At 47.2% G+C, this 19,599-nt stretch overlaps 1 protein-coding gene across 1 annotated transcript in view; it reads left to right on the forward strand.

Annotated features, from left to right (window-relative positions):
- LOC119955068 (bcl-2 homologous antagonist/killer-like) overlaps window positions 1-19,599 on the forward strand; it is a 74,373-nt gene that overhangs the window by 1,812 nt on the left and 52,962 nt on the right. The window contains exon 3 of the mRNA XM_038780914.1: window positions 8,380-8,467. Within this exon, the coding sequence (XP_038636842.1) occupies window positions 8,392-8,467 (76 nt within the window). The 5' untranslated portion in view covers window positions 8,380-8,391. The remainder of the gene's footprint in view (window positions 1-8,379; window positions 8,468-19,599) is intronic.

Genomic DNA, 19,599 nt, shown 5'->3' on the forward strand with positions numbered 1-19,599 from the left:
GACACCCATTGCTGAGGTGAGTGGTATAGGCTGGTGAGGGCATAGCAAGCACCAAGGATGGGAGAGAGCATCCTCACACCTTATCCCTCTAATTAGAGAACAATATAACACATTTACATTAACACATGAGCATTTTTAATGAAAAAATATTTTATTCTCCTTTTTCACATTTTCTCCCAAATGTACACCCAACAATAAACAATAATCAGTAACGAATGTAATGTCCCCGCCACGCCAGGGCACAGGGTGGAGAGGTTGATCTCCACCCTAACAGGATCCGCCTTCGGGCGATCAACAAGGTGAAGGCTACACCATCTGCCTCCGCACCCGTTTCCAACCCTGGCTGGTCCGACACCCCGAATATGGCCTTTTGAGGGCCCGCGTCCAGTTACACGTGCACCACTTTAGAGATTACCCTAACACCTCCTTCCAGTAATCCTGCAGCTTTGGACAGAACCAAAACATATGAACCTTGTTTGATGGGCCCCCCCGCAACGTTTACACACATCTTCTACACCTCAAAGAGCCGGCTCATCCTCACCCTTGTAAGGTGCACTCTGTACACTACCTTCAGCTGTATCAGCCTCAACCTCGCACACGAGGTGGAGGCATTCACTCTCTGGAGCATCTCAGGCCAGAACCCCTCCTCCATACCCTCTCCCAAATCTCCCACTTTGCTTTGATCCCTTCCAGTGGTGCCTTCTCCTCCTCCAAAATAGACCCGTAAACCGCCGACACTATCCCCTTCTCCGGTCCTCCTGTCATCAGCACCTCCTCCAGCAATGTGGAACTGGGAAGCTCTGTATCTCCTTCCTGACAAAGTCTCGAACCTGTGTGTATCTAAATATTTCCCCCTGTTCCAGCCTATACTTTGCCATCAGCTCCTTCAATCCTGCAAAACGAATCCCAAGAAAGAAATCTTTTAGTGTTTGAATTCCTTTCTCCTCCCATCACCGAAAATTTCCATCCCACTTCCCTGTCTCAAATCTATGGTTCCCCCGAATCAACATTTCCCTTGACTCTACCCCCAATCCGAAGTGCTGTCAAAACTGCCTCCAAATTCTCGACAAAGCTATGATTACCGGACTCCCTGAGTATCTCCCCGGGGCTGTCGGGAGCGGCACTGTCTCTAGCACTTTCAATCCCGACCCCCTGCACAAACTCTCCTCCATTCTGACCCACTGGGAATCAACCCCTCTGACTCAGCTCCGTACCTTCTCCACATTTGCCGCCCAGTAATAATACATCAGGTTCGGGAGACCCAAACCCCCTGCCTGCCTTCCCCTTTGTAGCAGCACCTTCCTCACTCTGGCCACCTTCCCTCCCCATATGAACGAGGTAATGCTCCCTTCAATCTCTGTAAAAAATGCTTTTGGCAGGAAAATCGTCAGACATTGAAAAATAAACAGGAATTGTGGCAGCACATTCATTTTAACCGCCTGTACCCGACCTGCCAATGACAGAGGGAGACCATCCCACCTTGCCAGATCAGCTTTCACTCTCCCCACCAAACTAGAAATGTTGTACCTAAGTAGCTCCCCCCACCCCCCCAATCTCAGGCAACCTGCACCCCCAGGTATCTAAAGTGAGTCCCTGCCTTACGGAATGGCAGCCCCCCACCCCCCACCCCTGCCCCCACCCCTGGCCGGGACACCACAAGATATTCACTGTTGTGTAGATTTAATTTGTACCCTGAGAAAGATCCAAACACCCGAAGCAGCTCCATTATTCTCCCTATTGACACACTTGGTTCCAACACGCATAATAACAGGTCATCGGCATATAAGGACACCCTATGCTCTATCCTTCCCCGCACTATCCCTCTCCATACCCCCAAACTTCTTAATGCGATGACCAATGGCTCAATCGCGAGTGCAAACAGCAGGGGGGACATATGACATCCCTGCCTCGTCCCACGGTGGAGAGAAAAGTATCTCGAGCTGATGTTATTTGTACGGACACTGGCCCTCAGCTCCTTATGTAATAGCTTTACTCAGTCCACAAATCTGGGTCCAATTCCAAACCGCTCTAGAACTGCCATCAAGTACCCCCCATTCTACCTGGTCAAACAACACATGAGCATTTTAATGAGGTAGGCTAGGTAGGTAACCTGTCAGAAAGCCTTCAGTCAATGTCAAGGAACATGGGGGAGGCCAGCATTATCTTGGCACGGGGCTTGCAACTCATTCTTTTCAGCATGGAAATTGTGGTCAGCTCTGTTCACACACTTGTCAACCCAACTATGATGCAGTGTGTATTGGCTGATGTCTCAGCTGCCATTATAGCACAAGCAGGAACTGCCCAACATCTTAATGCCGCAGTGTAAGCTTAGACTTCTGTCATGGAAGTTCAGATGGCTGCCCTCACAGCTGTGGATTACTTGTGTACAAAGGAGTTTGCAGAATGTTGCAGTAGTCCAGCAATCTGTCCTCCCAACGGATTACTAGGATTTCTGAGGTATTGCCTTGGGAAGTGGCATTGGCTCAATGGAGAACCGACCTGCCATTCTCTCTCAGGAAGACAGCATTTGTCCTCTCACCCATCTACCACTCTGCCTGTGTCCATGATGTTGTTTGTAAGCCAGCCAACCCATATTACTGCCATCCCTGCCAAAATTATGCTTTCTTTACTTTGGCCTTCTAAGCCCAGAGTAGCTTAAGGGCATTTTCCAAGACCATGTAAGGTCTCCTCCACAGAAAGTCTGCAACCTTCCACCAACTGTGCTATAGACACTGGGGTAGCTCTACCTAGGAGCACTAGGACAGGCAAGGACACTAAGAGAATGTACAAGGACGATTGGTTAACTTTCTTATGCAATATGGCCTGATTTCATTTTGTAAATTTGGTTTGGAATTTTTATTTTTTGGTGGCTTTTGTTTTTGTAATGTAGTCAAGCAGATACTGTGATGATCAGTAGGGAAGGCAAGGTGAGTTTTTCATGAACCATTAGGGTCTATTTAGGCTCCCAATTTCTCTTCCTCCACCACCTCAGCTTCTGGTTGAATAGTTGGTGACAAGGGCTGGCCCCTCATGATTGTGGGTTGTTTAGCTTGCAACAAACAGCCATGAACCTCAACTGTTATTCTGTCTAGAATTGCAGGACTCTTAAAGAGCTGTCCAGGGAGTAGAAATGTCTCTTCAGCAGGCCAATGGCCTGCTCTATTACATTTCCTGTGGCAGAAAAGCTTTCATTGTCTGTAGCCTGTGCACATAAACGTGAGTTGTGCACTGGAGTCATGAACCACGTGGTCAGTGGAGAGTGTCATTGCTCAGGAGCCACTTTGACTCACTGCTAGTGCACAGCGAAGACATCGCGAAGGCATCATGATTGCTGTCAGGATACTGGCACTAACCTTCAAGGTTTGTTGTCTATGATCACACCAGCTGGATTCTGAGTGGGTGGAATCCCTTTTGGTTCCAGTATCAGGCAGTATTGACATGGCACCTGCAAAACACTGCACATGCAGTCACTGTTACCCTGCACTAGGAGAGAGAGCCCACAATCCTCGCAAAGCCCTTTTTTCACTCTGCCTGCTTGTTTCTGGCAAGGAGAATAAAACATAGTTAGATCTTATTGAATAGAGGGCCTCGGTGTCTCTGTACCTTACGCAACAGTGGATGCTAAACTGCAAGATGTTGCAAATTTTTGTCGCTCCAAACTGGAAGGAGTCAGTTGCATAAAGGATCGTCGCTATGGTCAGCTACACAGCCACTGGCATTGCAGTCCTTGTCTCTTTGAGATCATAGTTATGGCTGCAGCAGGTGGCATATTTCAGTGAGGATATACTTACTGAAGTACAGATGTCTCACATAGTTCTTCACTGAGGTTTGGGTAGGAAAAATTCTCCCTGGACACCCTGGGCAGATATAGCCTCCCCACTGAGAGACCTTCCCTCTTTCTACCCTTTATTCCAACCTCCTTCTCTTCCAGCATTTTGACCTGCTCTGTGCGGTCTCTGTTAATTCTCCAAGTCATGCTGTCATGGAGAATGCCTGCTGGTACACCCGTTTATGGGAGCAAATGGTTGTGCAGAGGCCTTGAATTCAATGGAGAAATCCTTCAGCAACTGGCATACCACTCCCTGTAGACTCTTGCACCAAATAGTATTTATAAATCAGCTGTAATATAATAAAATGACCTAATGTTCTCAAGCAGAATTAGACTCGCCAAGCCAATTAAGAAAATATTAGGACATTTGGTCAACAAATTAAGTTTTAAGGAGCATCTTAAATGAGAGAGGTAGAGTAGGAAAGGTTAACCTCAGAGCCTAGGGGCTGAAGGCATGACCACCAATAGCGAAGCCATGAAATTTGGGAATGTTCAAGAGGCTGGAATTAGGCAAGTGCAAACATCTTGGAGGGTGAAGGTGATTATAGAGATGGGGAGGCCATGGAGAGAATTTGAGACCAAGGATGAAAATTTTAAAATCAAATGTTACTTGACTGGGAGCCAGTGTAGGTCAGTGAGCAAGAGGTAATAGTGAATGAGTCTGCAACTAGAATTAACACTGAAAATACTAAACTTCTTCCTGCTGCTGAACACGTGTTCAGCTGTGCATGGTTAAGGGAGGATGTCGCTGGTGTAAACATTATGGTCTGCCTGACCTTCATTCTTCCAGCAGGCATTCACTACATGTGCATTAGTCCTCTTGCCATGTGCATCCAGCATGATTCACCCATGTGTACAGGTGCTGCGGATGCTATTCCCGGACTCTTGAGGGTTCTTGTAGCACCCAAGAAGCAGGAGCTAAGGAGCCTGATTATTCACCCATAATGCCTCAGTTTAGAAGGGTATTTTTTGTCAGACATGGTTATTACATATGGTTATAAGACATCCAGCCTGTCACCCTGAGTGGCACTTTTTATTCATTCAAGGGCTATGGCATTGCTGGCAAGGCCAGCATTTATTGCATTTCTGTAATTGCTCTTGAGAAGATGGTAGTAAGTTGACACCTTAAACTGTTACAGTTAGCGTGGTGAAGGTTACCCCATGGCACCGTTAGTTGGGGAGTTTCAGAATTTTGACCCAGTAATGATGAAGGAACAGTAATATATTTCCAAGTCATAACTGCGAGAGGAACTTGCAGGTGGTGGTATTTCCATGTACCTATTGCTCTTGCCTTCTGGGCTGTAGTGGATTGTGTGATGCTGCTGAAAGTACCTTTGCTGCACTGCAGCTAGAGAATAAGATACATACTGCAGCCGGTGTGTGCTGGTGGTGGAGGGAGTGAAAGTATTTGGTGTTGGATAGGATGCCGATTAGGAGGGATGATCTGTCCTGGATGGTGCCAATCTTCTTTAGTATTGCTGGAATTGTATTCATGTGGGCAAGTGGAGAGTGTTCAACATCTGGTCAATTTTGCCTCAATATCAAGAGCCATTGCTGGCATCTCACCTCAAGATTTCAGCTCTTTTGTCTCTGTTTTGATCAAGACTGTAATGAGGTGTGTTCGTGGTGGAACCCAAACTAAGCTACAGTGAGCGGATCATTGATAAGTAAGCATGCTTTGATAGTGCTATTGATGACACCTTCCATCACTTTGATTGAAAGTAGATGGTTTAGGTGGCAATTAGTAAGATGGGATTTGTCCAGCTTTTTCCTAAATATTGTAGATTGAATTAAACTGGCTGAATATTAATTGTATATTAATTGCATAACAATTCTGTTTAATTATATGGACAGTAAGAAGTCTTGCAACACCAGGTTAAAGTCCAACAGGTTTGTTTCAAATGACTAGCTTTCGGAGCACTGCTCTTTCCTCAAGTGAATGAAGAGGTGGGTACCAGAAACATAAATATAGACAAAGTCAATGTTGCAAGACAATACTTTGAATGTGAGTCTTTGCAGGTAATTAAGTCTTTACAGGTCCAGGAGAAACTGGAGAGAGGGATAATCACAGGTTAAAGAGGTGTGAATTGTCTCAAGCCAGAACAGTTGGTAGGATTTCGCAAGCCCAGGCGAGATGGTGGGGGGTGGTGAATGTAATGTGACATGAATCCAAGAACCCGGTTGAGGCCGTACTCATGTGTGCAGAACTTGGCTGTAAGTTTCTGCTCGGTGATTCTGCATTGTCACGCGTCCTGAAGGCCGCCTTGGAGAACGCTTACCTGAAGAGCAGAGGCTGAATGCCCTTGACTGCTGAAGTGTTCCCCAACTGGAAGGGAACATTCCTGTCTGGCGAATTTCGCGCGATGTCCCTTCATCTGTTGTCGCAGGTTTTGTATGGTCTCGCCAATGTACCACACTTCGGGACATCTTTTCCTGCAGCGTATGAGGTAGACAACGTTGGCCGAGTCGCACGAGTATGTACCTGGTGGGTGGTGTTCTCACGTGTAACGGTGGTACCCATGTCAATGATCTGACACGTCTTGCAGAGATTGCCATGGCAGAGTTGTGTGGTGTCGTGGTCGCTGTTCTGAAGGTTGGATAGTTTGCTGCAAACAATGGTCTGTTTGAGGTTGCGCGTTTGTTTGAAGGCAAGTAGTGTGGGTGCAGGGATGACCTTGGCAAGGTGTTGGTCTTCATCGATGATGTGTTGAAGGCTGCAAAGAAGATGTCGTACTTTCTCCGCTCCGGGGAAGTACTGGATGATGAAGGGTACCCTGTCGGTTGTGTCCCATGTTTGTCTTCTGAGGAGGTCGGTGAGAAGGTCATCACCACACCCTTTACTCATAGAGTTAAAGCAATTGTGAACAGTTTGTACAGCAGTCAAGCCAACAAAATCCTAAAAGAGTTGGTCTAAACCTGGGCTGGATTCGCTGTTAAAATTAGAGTGGAAGTTTTGTTCAAAAGTGTTATTTGGAAAACCTGGACAAGATTTTGGAATGCAAACTGCGAAGGGAAAGCATTGTTGTGAAATAATATTTTAAAGCCTGTTTTTGGGAGTAGATTTTGGAAACTCACATGACAATCACCTGAGGGTTTTCTGAAGAGAAATCTCAGACACTAACTTGAGCTCAGAGCAGAGTCTTTGAGCAACATCACCTTGTGTGCCAAAAAAGGGATTTTGTGTTAATGAGGCTACTGTAGCTTCAGATGTACTTTGTAATGTATGATGCGCATCTGGTGGTCACGCATCAGCTAAATGTTCATGGAGTGCAATTCCTTACCGTTTGTGTAGAGCGGCCTGTCATCTGCATGCATCCCGTCGATCACCCTCTGGTCCCGGGGCACGTTGGCGATGGTAGCAACCCCGCTGCCCGGGGATCCTGGTGGGCTCAGTCCACATTGAAATGGATGTACGGTGATGACTGGGCATATAGGGCCTCCATGAGCTCGTGGATGCATCTGTGCACTGAGCTCTGCAGGATTCTGGACAGGTCCCCACTTGGCACCTGGAAGGACCCCCTGGCATAAAGGTTCAGGACAACCTTCACCTTGACTCACTCCACTGCGGCCAAGATAAATAATAGCTATGGAGTGGAGCTGGGGTGGGAACTCCCTACTTTGGGAATTTCTACTCCTTGGGCTGGAAAGGGATCTGACATATAAACAGAGGTGGGTTGTCCACGGTAGCATTGTGGATAGCATAATTGCTTCACAGATCCAGGATCCCAGGTTCGATTCCGGCTTGGGTCACTATCTGTGCGGAGTCTGCACATCCTCCCCGTGTGTGCGTGGGTTTCCTCCGGGTGCTCCGGTTTCCTCCCACAGTCCAAAGATGTGCAGGTTAGGTGGATTGGTCATGCTAAATTGCCCTTAGTGTCTAAAATTGCCCTTAGTGTTGGGTGGGGTTACTGGGTTATGGGGATAGGGTGGAGGTGTTGACCTTGGGTAGGGTGCTCTTTCTAAGAGCCGGTGCAGACTCGATGGGCCGAATGGCCTCCTTCTGCACTGTAAATTCTATGATGATAATGGTACATGTGTGTTCCTAGACCACTGAAGAGAGGCTGTTAAAAATATTTAACCAGATCAGCTCCCCAGCACAGCTCCCCAGCAACAAGGACCAAGGTCATGGGTGAAAAGGGCCTTGCCGATTCCTGGGCATGTAATCTTTGCAATTGTGGGTAGGCTGGCAGCAGAAATCCATCCAATCAGCTTCTAGGTTCAGCCTGGCCTATGCTAATTGGCTGCCCTGACATGGTGGAGTCAACATTGGGGGCCATTGAGATTGTGGGTTTCAGCCCATAAATGTTTATTTCTAATGAGAATATGCTGGGGATGTGGAGTTTTGGGGAAATAGGGTGTTTTCTCTGGATTTCATAATGGTTTTAATGGAAATTGGAATAAATTCCACACATACAAATAGGGTGCTCAAGAAAAGAGGGCGGAAATCTTGTAAATTAGAAAACGTTGGCAACTAGTTGCTTAGTAAGCAGCATCTTACTAAGATGAAGCATCTTTATTTGAGACTACCCATTTCCCTCTTTTTAAAACAGAACTACAACATCATGGCAACTGGAAACAATGGTGATCCATGCAGGTCATGTTCATCACACGAAAAGAAGATCGATGATGCTGATGCAGGTTTGTCTCTATTTAAAGTATATGTAATAACTGGTAGGCATTTAGATATTGGGTCATTTGAAGTGTACATCAACAATTCAAGATTACAAGTTAATTACAGATTAGGGAAGTTCATCTCAATTCATCCATCCAGTCAGATCCTGATAGACCCCACACTATAGTTTCCAATTGTTCCTTAGATGATTCCAGGAGTTTTTGTCTTCATGCTCCATCTGGAATTTATTCCAATTGTTGATCACTCTCTATGTGAATAATATGAGTCCTGAAACAAACTTTTACCAATTTGGTCATGTGTCTCCTGGTTTCACTTCCAGCGTTTAATCTATATGCTTAGCAGTCATGTACAATTTGCAAAAATCACCTTTCTGTTGCCTCGCTCTCAGACTAAAAAGCCCAGGTTTCTCCAACCTGTTCTGATAACACATATCCCTGAGATTAGGGGTATGCATCATGTCTCTGCTCTGAACTGCCTCCAGCACTCGAATGTCTGTTATGTTTCTTGGGAAATGGACTCAACTTTCCGAGTATGGCCTGTCCAGAGTATTATCATCCTTATCATTATCTACTCTGTTATCTTGTTCAATATGTTATTGACTTTATTCATTGTGTCCCTGCATTCATTGGGCACATTTGGCATTCAGACTACTCCCTGGGCTCTTTGCCACATTAAAACAAGAAATAACTTGCATTTATGTAGCGCCTTTCATAACCTTAGGACGTTCCAGGACAATGCTTAGCCAGTGAAGTTCTTTTTGAAATGTGGTCACTTTGGTAATGTAGGGAAATGTGGCAGCCAATTTTCATGCAGCAAGCTCCCACACAACCATGAGATAAACAACCAGATTTTTTTCTTAGTGATGTTAGTGAGGGATAAATATTGGTTGACACACTAGGCAAACTTCCCTGAACTTATTTGAAAGTGCCACATCCACCTGAATGGAGAGATAGACCTTTGTTAAAATTCTTATTCAAAAGGGGGAAATCTCTGACACTGTAGCTCTCCCTCAGAACTCCATTAGAATCATACAATGCCTACAGTGCAGAAGGAGGCCTTTTGGTCCATCGAGTCTGCACTGACCCTTTGAAAGAGCACCCCACACAGGCCCCTATCCCCGTAGCCCCACCTAAACCAGCACATCTTTGGACTTTGGAGGAAACTGGCGCACTCGGAGGAAACCCACAAAGACACGGGGAGCATGTGTGAACTCTACACACATACCCAGAGCCAGAATAAAACCTGGGTCCCTGGCGCCGTGAGGCAGCAGTGCTAACCACTGTGCCACCGTGCTGTCTTAAAGTATCGCCTTGGGTTATATGCTCAAGTCACTGAAGTGCATGAACCCATGACACATATTAAACTTCATCTTCCAATATTCTGTCTCCTTCCGTATTTTCACCTAATTAATTCTGTAATTTCTGAGCTTCCTCCCCTGATTTGACCCCACTTTTCAGTTTGGTATCTTTTAAAGATTTGATCATTTTGTATGATGTTTCTGAATCCACTTCATTTATGTAAATTAGAAACAGTCCCGGTCTCAGCACTGAGACACCAACCATTTACTCCTTACTCTGAAATAAATTCTCTGAGTACTCCTCGATTCCTACCCATCAATCAGTTTGTTATTAATTCCCAGGGTTTGATCTGAATCCCCACAGCTTTCAGTTCAATTAATAATTTTCATGATAAACATGATCAGATTCCATTGGGAGCTGAGGTACAAAGGGTTCCCCTCTTGGGATTTGCCACTTCCTCATAAATTTGAGGAGTTTTGTCAAACAGCATCGCCCCTCTCTGAATACATGCTGGATATTGTGCGCTAGGTTATTCCACAGATAATCTTTACAATTGCACATCTATTGGCCTTGTAAAAGATTTAAGATCAAACTAAACTACTGGGAAGGATTAAGCAAAGAAGAATTGCAACTAAGAATTCAACATTTTGGTCTTTACTGTAAGATACATACTTAAAAATATAAAATTGTTTTTGTATTCACTGTGGTAAGGGAAACTTCTTGAGAGGAATGAACCACGAGGCAGAATGTTACAGTCCCCTGTCGGCAGATTTGAATGTGTGTGAGGGGCTGAGTGCCGGCACCCACTGTGTTTCTGCCCTCCTCCATCATGGGTCAAGTGATGTCTAGGGCTGCCTGCTATCTTTCCAAAGAGCTGCTTCCCACTTGAGGCTGTCGGGAGAGGTTCAGAAGGGGTGTGACACGGTGGCACAGTGCTTAACACTGCTGCCTCAAAGCACACCAGGAAACCAGGTTCAATTCCGGCCTTGGGTGAATGTCTGACTGCAGTTTGCACGTTCTCCCTGTGTCTGTATGGTTTCCTCCAGGTGCTCTGTTTTCCTCCCACAGTCCAAAGGTGTGCAGGTTAAGTGGATTAGCTATGTTTAAAAAATAAATGCCCCTTAGTGTCCAAAGGTGTGTAGGTTAGGTGGGGTTATGGGGATAGGGCGGGTGATTGGGCCGAAATAGCATGCACTCTCATAGGGTCGGTGCAGACTTGATGGCCTGAATGGTTTCCTTTTGCACTGTAGGGAATCTAAGGAGTGGGGCGAGGTTACCCTTGAATGTGAAAGGGGGTGCTGTCTCCCTTATGGTGGCACCCTTTCCACACCCCAAGGATCTGGCCCCAATGGTGCACTCTCTTTCCCATAACCTCCCCCCTCCCCTCCCCTCCGTGAGATCCCCACCTGACCCTGGACCTGGGACTTCGAATCCGGGGACAGGTTGCAGTCCCAGTCTTGGCCAATGCTGCCACTGGTGCTGCTGACCTCTGAGCTGGCAGCAATCTGATTGGCTGGCAGCTCTCGAAGGTGGGATTTCCGCCTGAGTGAGGGGTGGGAGTCCTCTTTCTAGCCAATTAACATTCGTTGGAGCGTTGAATGACTAGTTTGTCCCCAGACATAATATACAATGTTTCCTGGATGCGGTTAAAAGTGACAGTAAGAATACAAGACATGGGTCAGCAGTAGACCACACGGCCCCTCTAGTCTGCTTGGCTATTTAATATGATCATGACTGGTTTTCTGCCTCACTCCACTTCCCACCTACTCCCATATCCCTTGATTGCCTGAGAGATCAAACATCTGCCTATCTCTGTCTTGAATGTACTTAATGATGGAGCCTCCACTATACTCTAATAGAGATTACTAAAGATTCTCAGTCCTCTAAGTGAAGGAATTTCTCTTTATCTTAGCCCTAAATGATTGACTACTTCCCCTGAGGCTGGTCAGTGACTACTTCCCCAGCCAGGCAAGACAACCTCTCTTTCTACCCTGTCAAGACATTTTCAGAATCTTGTATATTTCAATGAAATGACCTCTCATTCTTCGAAACATCAGAGAGTATAGGCCCTGTTTACTCAACTTCTCATCATAGGTCAACCCTTTTACTCCAGGAATCTATCTAGTGAAGCTTCACTGTACCACCTTCAAGACTCTTCCTTAGAAGGCCAAAACGGCATACAGTAATCCAGATGTGGTCTCACCAAAGCCGTATATAACTGCTGCAAAATCTCCTTGTTTTTACACTTCAGCCCTCTTTCAATAAAGGCCATTGAGTCATTTGCTTTTCTAATTGTTTGCTTTACCTGCATGCTAACTTTTTATGTGCTTGTGTGAGTATATCCAACACTTTGAGCATCAATATTTGTCATGAAACACATCAACTCCATACTCCAGAATGCCTAGATCCACTGCAATTCGCATACTGCCACAACTGGTCCACAGCCATCTCCCTGGCCCTACACTCATCCCTGGAGCATCTCGACAACAAGAACTCCTACATCAGATTCTGATTTATTGATTACAGCTCCGCCTTCAACACCATAATTCCATCAAAGCTCCAAAACCTAGGACTTGGCTCCTCCCTCTGCAACTGGATCTTCGACTTGCTGACCCATAGACCATAATCAGTAAGGAGAAGCAACAACACTCCCTCAATGCCGGGGCCCTGCAAGGCTGTGTACTTAGGCCCCTGCTATACTCCCTACACACACACATACAAAATTTGGCTTCAACTCCATCTACCGTAGTGGGTCGGATCTCGAACAACGATGAATCAGAATACAGGACGGAGATAGAGAACCTAGTGGAGTGGTGTAATGACAACAATCTCTCCCTCAATGCCAGCAAAATGAAAGAGCTGGTTATTGACTTCAGGAAGCAAAGTATCGTACACACCCCTGTGTGCATCAACAGGGCTGAGGTGGAGATGGTTGATAGCTTCAAATTCACCACATCACAAACAATCTGTCCTGGTCCATCCACGTCGACGCTACTACCAAGAAAGCACAATGGTGCCTATATTTCCTCAGGAAACTAAGGAAATTCGGCATGTCCACACTGACTCTTACCAACTTTTACAGATGCACCATAGAAAGCATGCTATCGGGCTGCATCACTGCCTCATATGGCAACTGCTCGGCCCAAGACCTTAAGAAACTACAGAGAGTTGTGAACACCGCCCAGTCCATCACAAGAACCTGCCTCCCATCCATTGACTCCATCTACACCTCCCGCTGCCTGGGGAAAGCAGGCAGCATAATGAAAGACCCCTCCCACCCGGCTTACTCACTCTTCCGACTTCTTCCATCGGGCAGGAGATACAAAAGTCTGAGAACACACACGACCAGATTCAAAAACAGCTTCTTGCCCACTATTACCAGACTCCTAAATGGTCCTCTTATGCACTGATCTGATCTCTTCACACATCTCTAATGAGTAGTACTGTACTCCTGTATGCTTCACCCGATGCATGTGTCTATGTATTTACATTGTGTATTTTATGTATGGAATGATCTGTCTGAACATTACACAGAACAATACTTTTCACTGTACTTAGGTACATGTGAAAATAAACAAATCCAATCCAATCCATTTAAAACCTTAAAAAATATTCAGCTTTTCTGTTCTTACTGTACAGTGAATAACTTGCCACTTGCCACTTGCTAGGTCTTCCCACTCGTTAAACCTGTCATTTTGCAGCGTTTTTGTGTCCTCTTTGCAGCTTACATCCCCATTAAATTTTGTATCATTGGCAAACTTGGCTTTGTTGCTCTCAACCTGTTTGTCTAAGCCATGATTATAGATTGTAAACAGCTGAGGCTGCAGTATTGATCTTTGCGACACTTCACTATTCAGTGCCTGCCAACTTGAAAATGCCCTGTTTATTCCTATTTCTGATTGCTGCCTGTTCATCCTCCACCCACTAATATATGACCACAAAATTCATGAGTTCTTATCTTGCATATTAACCTTTAATGTGGTATCTAGAATTATAGAATCCCTAAAGTGATAATTCAGCCCATCATGTCTGCAGCGACCCTCAGAAAGAGGACCCTAACCTAGGCGCACTTCCCTGCCCTAGCCTCGTAACATCACCTAAGCTTTGGTCACTAAGGGGCAATTTAGCATGGCCAATTCACCTAACCTCTTCGGACTGTGGGAGGAAACCGGAACACTCTGAGAAAACCCGCACAGACACAGGGAGAATGTGCAAACTGCACACAGATAGTGACCCAAGCTCAGAATTGAATCCAGGTCCAGGGGACTGTGAGGCAGCTGTGCTAACCACCGTGCCACCGTGCCGAACCTCATTGAATTTCTTTTGGAAATCCAATTGTACTACATCTCCCCGACTTGTTACATCCTCAGAAAACTGTAATAAATCAATCAAATGCAATTTCTTCTTCATTAAATCATGTTGACTTGTCTGATCATACTGCAGGTCGAGTTCCTTTTTTCTGAAACCCTTGGGGCCAATTGCGTTTCAGTATTCAGATATTTTGGTTTTTGAATGTGGTGTAGCTATAAGGTTCAGAGTACTGTGGAACTCTGCTGGGAGGCCTTCTTCAATAGTTCTCCCAGTTTCAGGAATTTGTCTATTATTTTATATTTTGTTTTGTAGCTTGGAATGCAGACTTCCCGGGCAAAAGGTTATTGAGGTTTGTGTTGGCTCACGTTGGGGCCCATTTACAGTGGATTGAAGTGCCTGTCAAGGCAGCACAGTAGAGGAGGCTCATCTGGCTCCGGGAACCAATGGGGACCGAGAGCAGGTGATCAATCCAGAGGGTGGAGTCCCCTTTCAAGCATAATACATCAGGGAACCATGTAGGAAACATGTAAGGGCTGGAACAGCAGCTCTGTGCTGCTCCAGGGCAGCAATGTCAATGGCTTCTGTACCATTGTTCCTTGTTATCAATAAACCCGCGCAAAGAGCCTCCATCTCATTGTTGCCAGGTTACCACGCCGTTCAAAAAAAAGTTTGGTTATTGGATGTGTTCAGTTTTTTGATGTATGGAATAAAGGATATTCACCTGTATGATTCTCTAAGTTCATTGTTAAGACTTCCTTAATAATGGATTCCAACAATTCCTGATAACTGGCAGGCTAACTGTCCAGTAGTTCCTTGTTTTTTTTTCTCTTCCTCCTTTCTGGAATAGCAGTGTTACATTTTTTAAAGCTTCCACACTGCAGGAACCAAACGAGGTTCCAGGGAATTTTGGAAAACGGTGATGTGTGGATCCACTGTTACGGCCTCTGCTTCTTTGAGAACCCTTGGTCATAGACCATCAGCTCCTGGGGATGTATTGGTTTGTAGTCACTTAACATTCCCTCATGTTTTTCTCTGTTGAAAAATAGTTACTTTAAGTTCCTCACTCTTGCTAGACCTTTGGCTAGTTACCAGCATCCTGGTCGTTTAAAACTACCGAATTCTATTCAAATCCAATTAGCTATTGTTTTTCATTGAGAGGTGAGATTTGATGTTATAAAAATGGTTAGTTTTTGCTTGTTGAAATCTTCATGTTTTTTCTGAGTGAAGCAATATGATCAAGTTCATTCTTGCTGTGCACAGGACATGACAATTTCTTTTAGCAGATTATAAGAATGTTCTTTTGGGGTTACAGGTAATAGCAGCAAAACAGCACTTTCCGGTCATCTCTAGTTGTTCTGAGACATCAGAAATCTACTTGATCCACTGCCCCCCTTGAGTTTGTTCACAGCTATTGTTTGCATAGCAAATAATAAGACTTCTGGTGATTTAAAACAGCTGAAGATCCCTCTTTTACTGTATATAGTCACAATTTTTATTTTTATTTTCAAATCATGACCTGGATCTATATTTTTAGAGGTTAGGAAAAGAGATCTTTCCATTTTCTCTACTTCTTCCTTTGCCGGATTCTTCCCATCAAGTGTCCTGCTACAGTGTAGCAGCAATATAGGACTGTTCAGGCCATGGTCTTTGCCAAGAGGCACAAATTTAGCAGCATCAGCCAGTGGTTCCTTAGCCCAGCATGAGGTGACAGACCTTCTCAAGTCTGCTTAGCATATCCAAGCTATTAAAATTAATCGGTGTAGAGAAGGCATAAAATATATTGCTGAAACTTAAGATTTATGGCTCTCTGAAAGATTTAAAAAAAAATTTAGAGTACCCAATTCATTTTGTCCAATTAAGGGGCAATTTAATGTGGCCAATCCACCTGCCCTGCACATCTTTGGGTTGTGGGGGCGAAACCCACGCAAACACGGGGAGAATGTTCAAACTTCACACGGACAGTGACCCAGAGCCGGGATCCAAACCCGGGTCCTCAGCGTCGTAGTCCCAGTGCTAACCACTGCGCCACCCTGCTGCCCCTCTGATTGGAAGATGATGAGCGCGATTTACCGGCTGCGCCCCGCCGGAATAGGGACAAGACACAGCCGGTAGATCTCGCAAGAGGCCTCTCACGGGATTCCCGACGGTCGTTACGTCTTGTGAGATCTCGTGAGACGTCACGACCTGGAACTGCCCCAATGGCTGGGACCCAGACTTGCAGAGATAAACTCACTTAACTCTGCCAACGCCGGATTAAACTGGCTCCCAGATCTACCGGTCTCGCTGAGGAGACCCCAGCCGGGCGCCAATTAATACCAGTCCCCATAAATGGGGACCAGGTAGAAGGGCAATTGGAGGGGGGGGGGTGCACAGATGTATTGTCAGAGTGCCAGGATGGCAGTGCCAAGATGCCCAGGTGGCATTCTGCCAGGGATTGTGCCCGGGGGTGCCTTGCCTGTGTGAGGTGGGGAGTGGGGGGTTTGAAGACCCCCTCAACAGGTGAGTTGGGGCATTGGTTCTGGGGGTCTTGTCGGGGGGTTAAATGGCGCTCTCATCTCTTCCTACACTTAGGAACTCCGCAGGAAATGCAGCTAAGTGCAACCTCGGCAGGGCGTTCCCCATGGAGGCCTGAAAAAACAGAGTGCCACTAGATGGCGTAGCGCCGGGAATGGCCCCGCAATTCCCGCCAAGATCACTTTTTTTTTTGGTTAGATCACGCCTGATATATTTTTGCATATGTCATAACTGATGCATTATCAATTACGACGAGATGAGAGTAGAATGTAATCGAGGCTTTATTACACAGAGATGTGTGGCCTCCTACAGCAGCTGACAAAATGGCTGCTGTACGGAGAGCACACATATTTATACTCCGCCTACTGGGTGGAGCCAGCAGGCAGGGATCTACCCCCCTACCTGTGGTACAGGGGCCTTACCGTATATACATCAGTGGAGACTACCACATTCACCCCCTGTTAAAAATGAGTCCAGAGGGGGTGGTAGAGTACTATATACAGACAAGTTGCTTTTAAGAATCACAGAGAATATGACAAATTTAGGCAGTCCAGTGCCTTGATCTGTCGTCGAGAGCGCCGCAGTGCTGGTGGCGACTCAGGCGGCGGCTTGGTCTTCGGTGACTCAGGAAGCGTGTCGAAATCCTCTTCATCCCCAGAAGCAAGGGGAGGACGGATTGTCCTGGAGCGAGGGCTGCGGTGGGGTGCACCGGGGCAGAGGGGGGGGGGTGTATGGGGAACCAGCTGGTGCCAGGTCCCTGAGGGAGAATGTGTCTTGGCGGCCGTCGGGGCACGCTACGTAAGCGTACTGTGGTTTGGCGTGAAGTAGCTGTACCCTGTCAACCAACGGGTCCGCCTTGTGGAGTCACACGTGTCTACGGAGGAGAATGGGTCCTGGAGCTGCCAGCCACGTTGGGAGAGAAACCCCAGAGGTGGACTTCCTGGGGAAGGCAAAGAGACGTTCATGGGGCGTTTCGTTAGTCGCGGTTCACAGGAGTGACCCGAATGGAGTGAAGGGCGTTGGGGAGGACCTCCTGCCAGCGGGAGGCCGGGAGATTTCTGGACCGTAGGGCCATCTGGACGGCCTTCCAGACCGTCCCATTCTCCCGCTCCACCTGCCCGTTGCCCCTGGGGTTGGCCTGCTCGAGGTAATACCCCTGTTGAGCAGGTACTGGCACAGCTCATCGCTCATGAATGAGGATCCCCGGTTACTGTGGAGGTAGGCGGGGAAACTGAACAGAGTGAAGATTGTGTTGAGGGCTTTGCTGACGGTGGCAGACGTCATATCAGGGCATGGGACGGCAAAGGGGAATCGTGAATATTCGTCGACCACACTGAGGAAGTACGTGTTTCGATCGGTGGAGGGGAGGGGCCCTTTGAAATCCATGCTGAGGCGTTCAAAGGGGCAGGAGGCCTTCGCCAGGCGCGCACGGTCTGGCCGGTAGAAGTGCGGTTTACATTCTGCGCAGACCTGGCAGTCTCTGGTGACTATCCGTACTTCCTCGATGGAGTAGGGCAGATTGCAGGCCATAATGAAGTGGTAAAAATGGGTGACTCCTGGGTGACAGAGATTGTCGTGCAGGGTCCGGAGTCGGTCCACTTGTGCGCTGGCACATGTACCTCGGGATAGGGCATTGTTGAGTTTACCGGGGTGATACAAAATCTCATAATTGTAGGTGGGGAGCTCGATCCTCCACCTCAAGATTTTATCGTTTTTGATCTTGCCCCTCTGTGTGTTGTTGAACATGAAGGCAACCGACCGTTGGTCAGTGAAGAGAGTGAATCTCCTGACGGCCAGGTAATGCCACCAATGTCGCACATCTTCAATGATGGCTTGGGCCTCCTTTTCAACGGAGGAGTGCCGAATTTCGGAGGCATGGAGGGTGCGGGAAAAGAATGCCACGGGCCTGTCTGCCTGGTTGAGGGTGGAAGCCAGAGTGACGTCTGATGCATCGCTCTCGACTTGGAAGGAGAGCGTCTCGTCGACCGCGTGCATCGCGGCCTTGGCGATGTTGGCCTTGATACAGTTGAAGGCCTGGTGAGCCTCGGTCGTCAGTGGGAAAACTGTGGATTGAATGAGTGGGCGGGCCTTGTCCGCATAGTTTGGGACCCACTGGGCTTAATATGAAAAGATCCCTAGGCATCGTTTGAGGGCCTTGGGGCAGTGGGGGAGGGGGAGTTCCTTGAGGGGGCGCATGCGATCGGGATCGGGCCCTAGAACTCCGTTCTGAACCACAAAGCCGAGACTGGCTAATCGGTTCGTGCTGAACACACACTTCTTGTTGTAAGTGAGGTTAAGGAGAGTGGCGGTGTGGAGAAATTTGGAAAGGTTAGCGTTGTGGTACTGCTGGTTATGGCCGCAGATGGTGATGTTGTCCAGGTACGGGAAAGTGGCCGCAGTCCGTACCGGTCAACCATGCAGTCCATCTCCCGTTGGAAGACCGAGACACCGTTGGTGACGCCCAAGGGAACCCTAAGGAAATGGTAAGGCGGCCGTCTGCTTCGAACGCAGTGTATGGGTGGTCCACCTTATGGATGGGGAGCTGGTGGTAGGCAGATTTCAGGTCCACTGTTGAGAAGACCCGGTACTGTGCAATCTGATTGACCATATCAGATATGCGTGGGAGGGGATACGCGTCGAGCTGCATGTACCGTGACTGGAGTCAACGGCCATCCTGTTTTTCTCCCTGGTTTTCACCACTACCACTTGGGCTCTTCAGGGGCTGTTGCTGGCCTCAATGGCCTTCCCGCTGCAGTCGCTGAATCTCTTGACCTGATGATGGTCCTGTCCTAGGTGCTGTACCATCTGCTCCTGGTGGCAATGGGTTTGCAATCCAGGGTTAGGTTTGCAAAAAGGGAAGGCGGGTTGACCGCAAAGGTCGCGAGGCCGCAAACAGTAAGGGGTGGTAAGGGCCCACCGAATTTCAGGGATAGGCTCTGGAGGTTGCACTGGAAGTCCAGGCCGAGTAGCAAGGCAGCGCAGAGGTTGGGGAGGACGTAGAGTCAGAAGCCGCT

The sequence above is a fragment of the Scyliorhinus canicula genome, chromosome 20 (assembly GCF_902713615.1).
Source record: "Scyliorhinus canicula chromosome 20, sScyCan1.1, whole genome shotgun sequence".
In the NCBI taxonomy this organism is placed as follows: domain Eukaryota; kingdom Metazoa; phylum Chordata; class Chondrichthyes; order Carcharhiniformes; family Scyliorhinidae; genus Scyliorhinus; species Scyliorhinus canicula.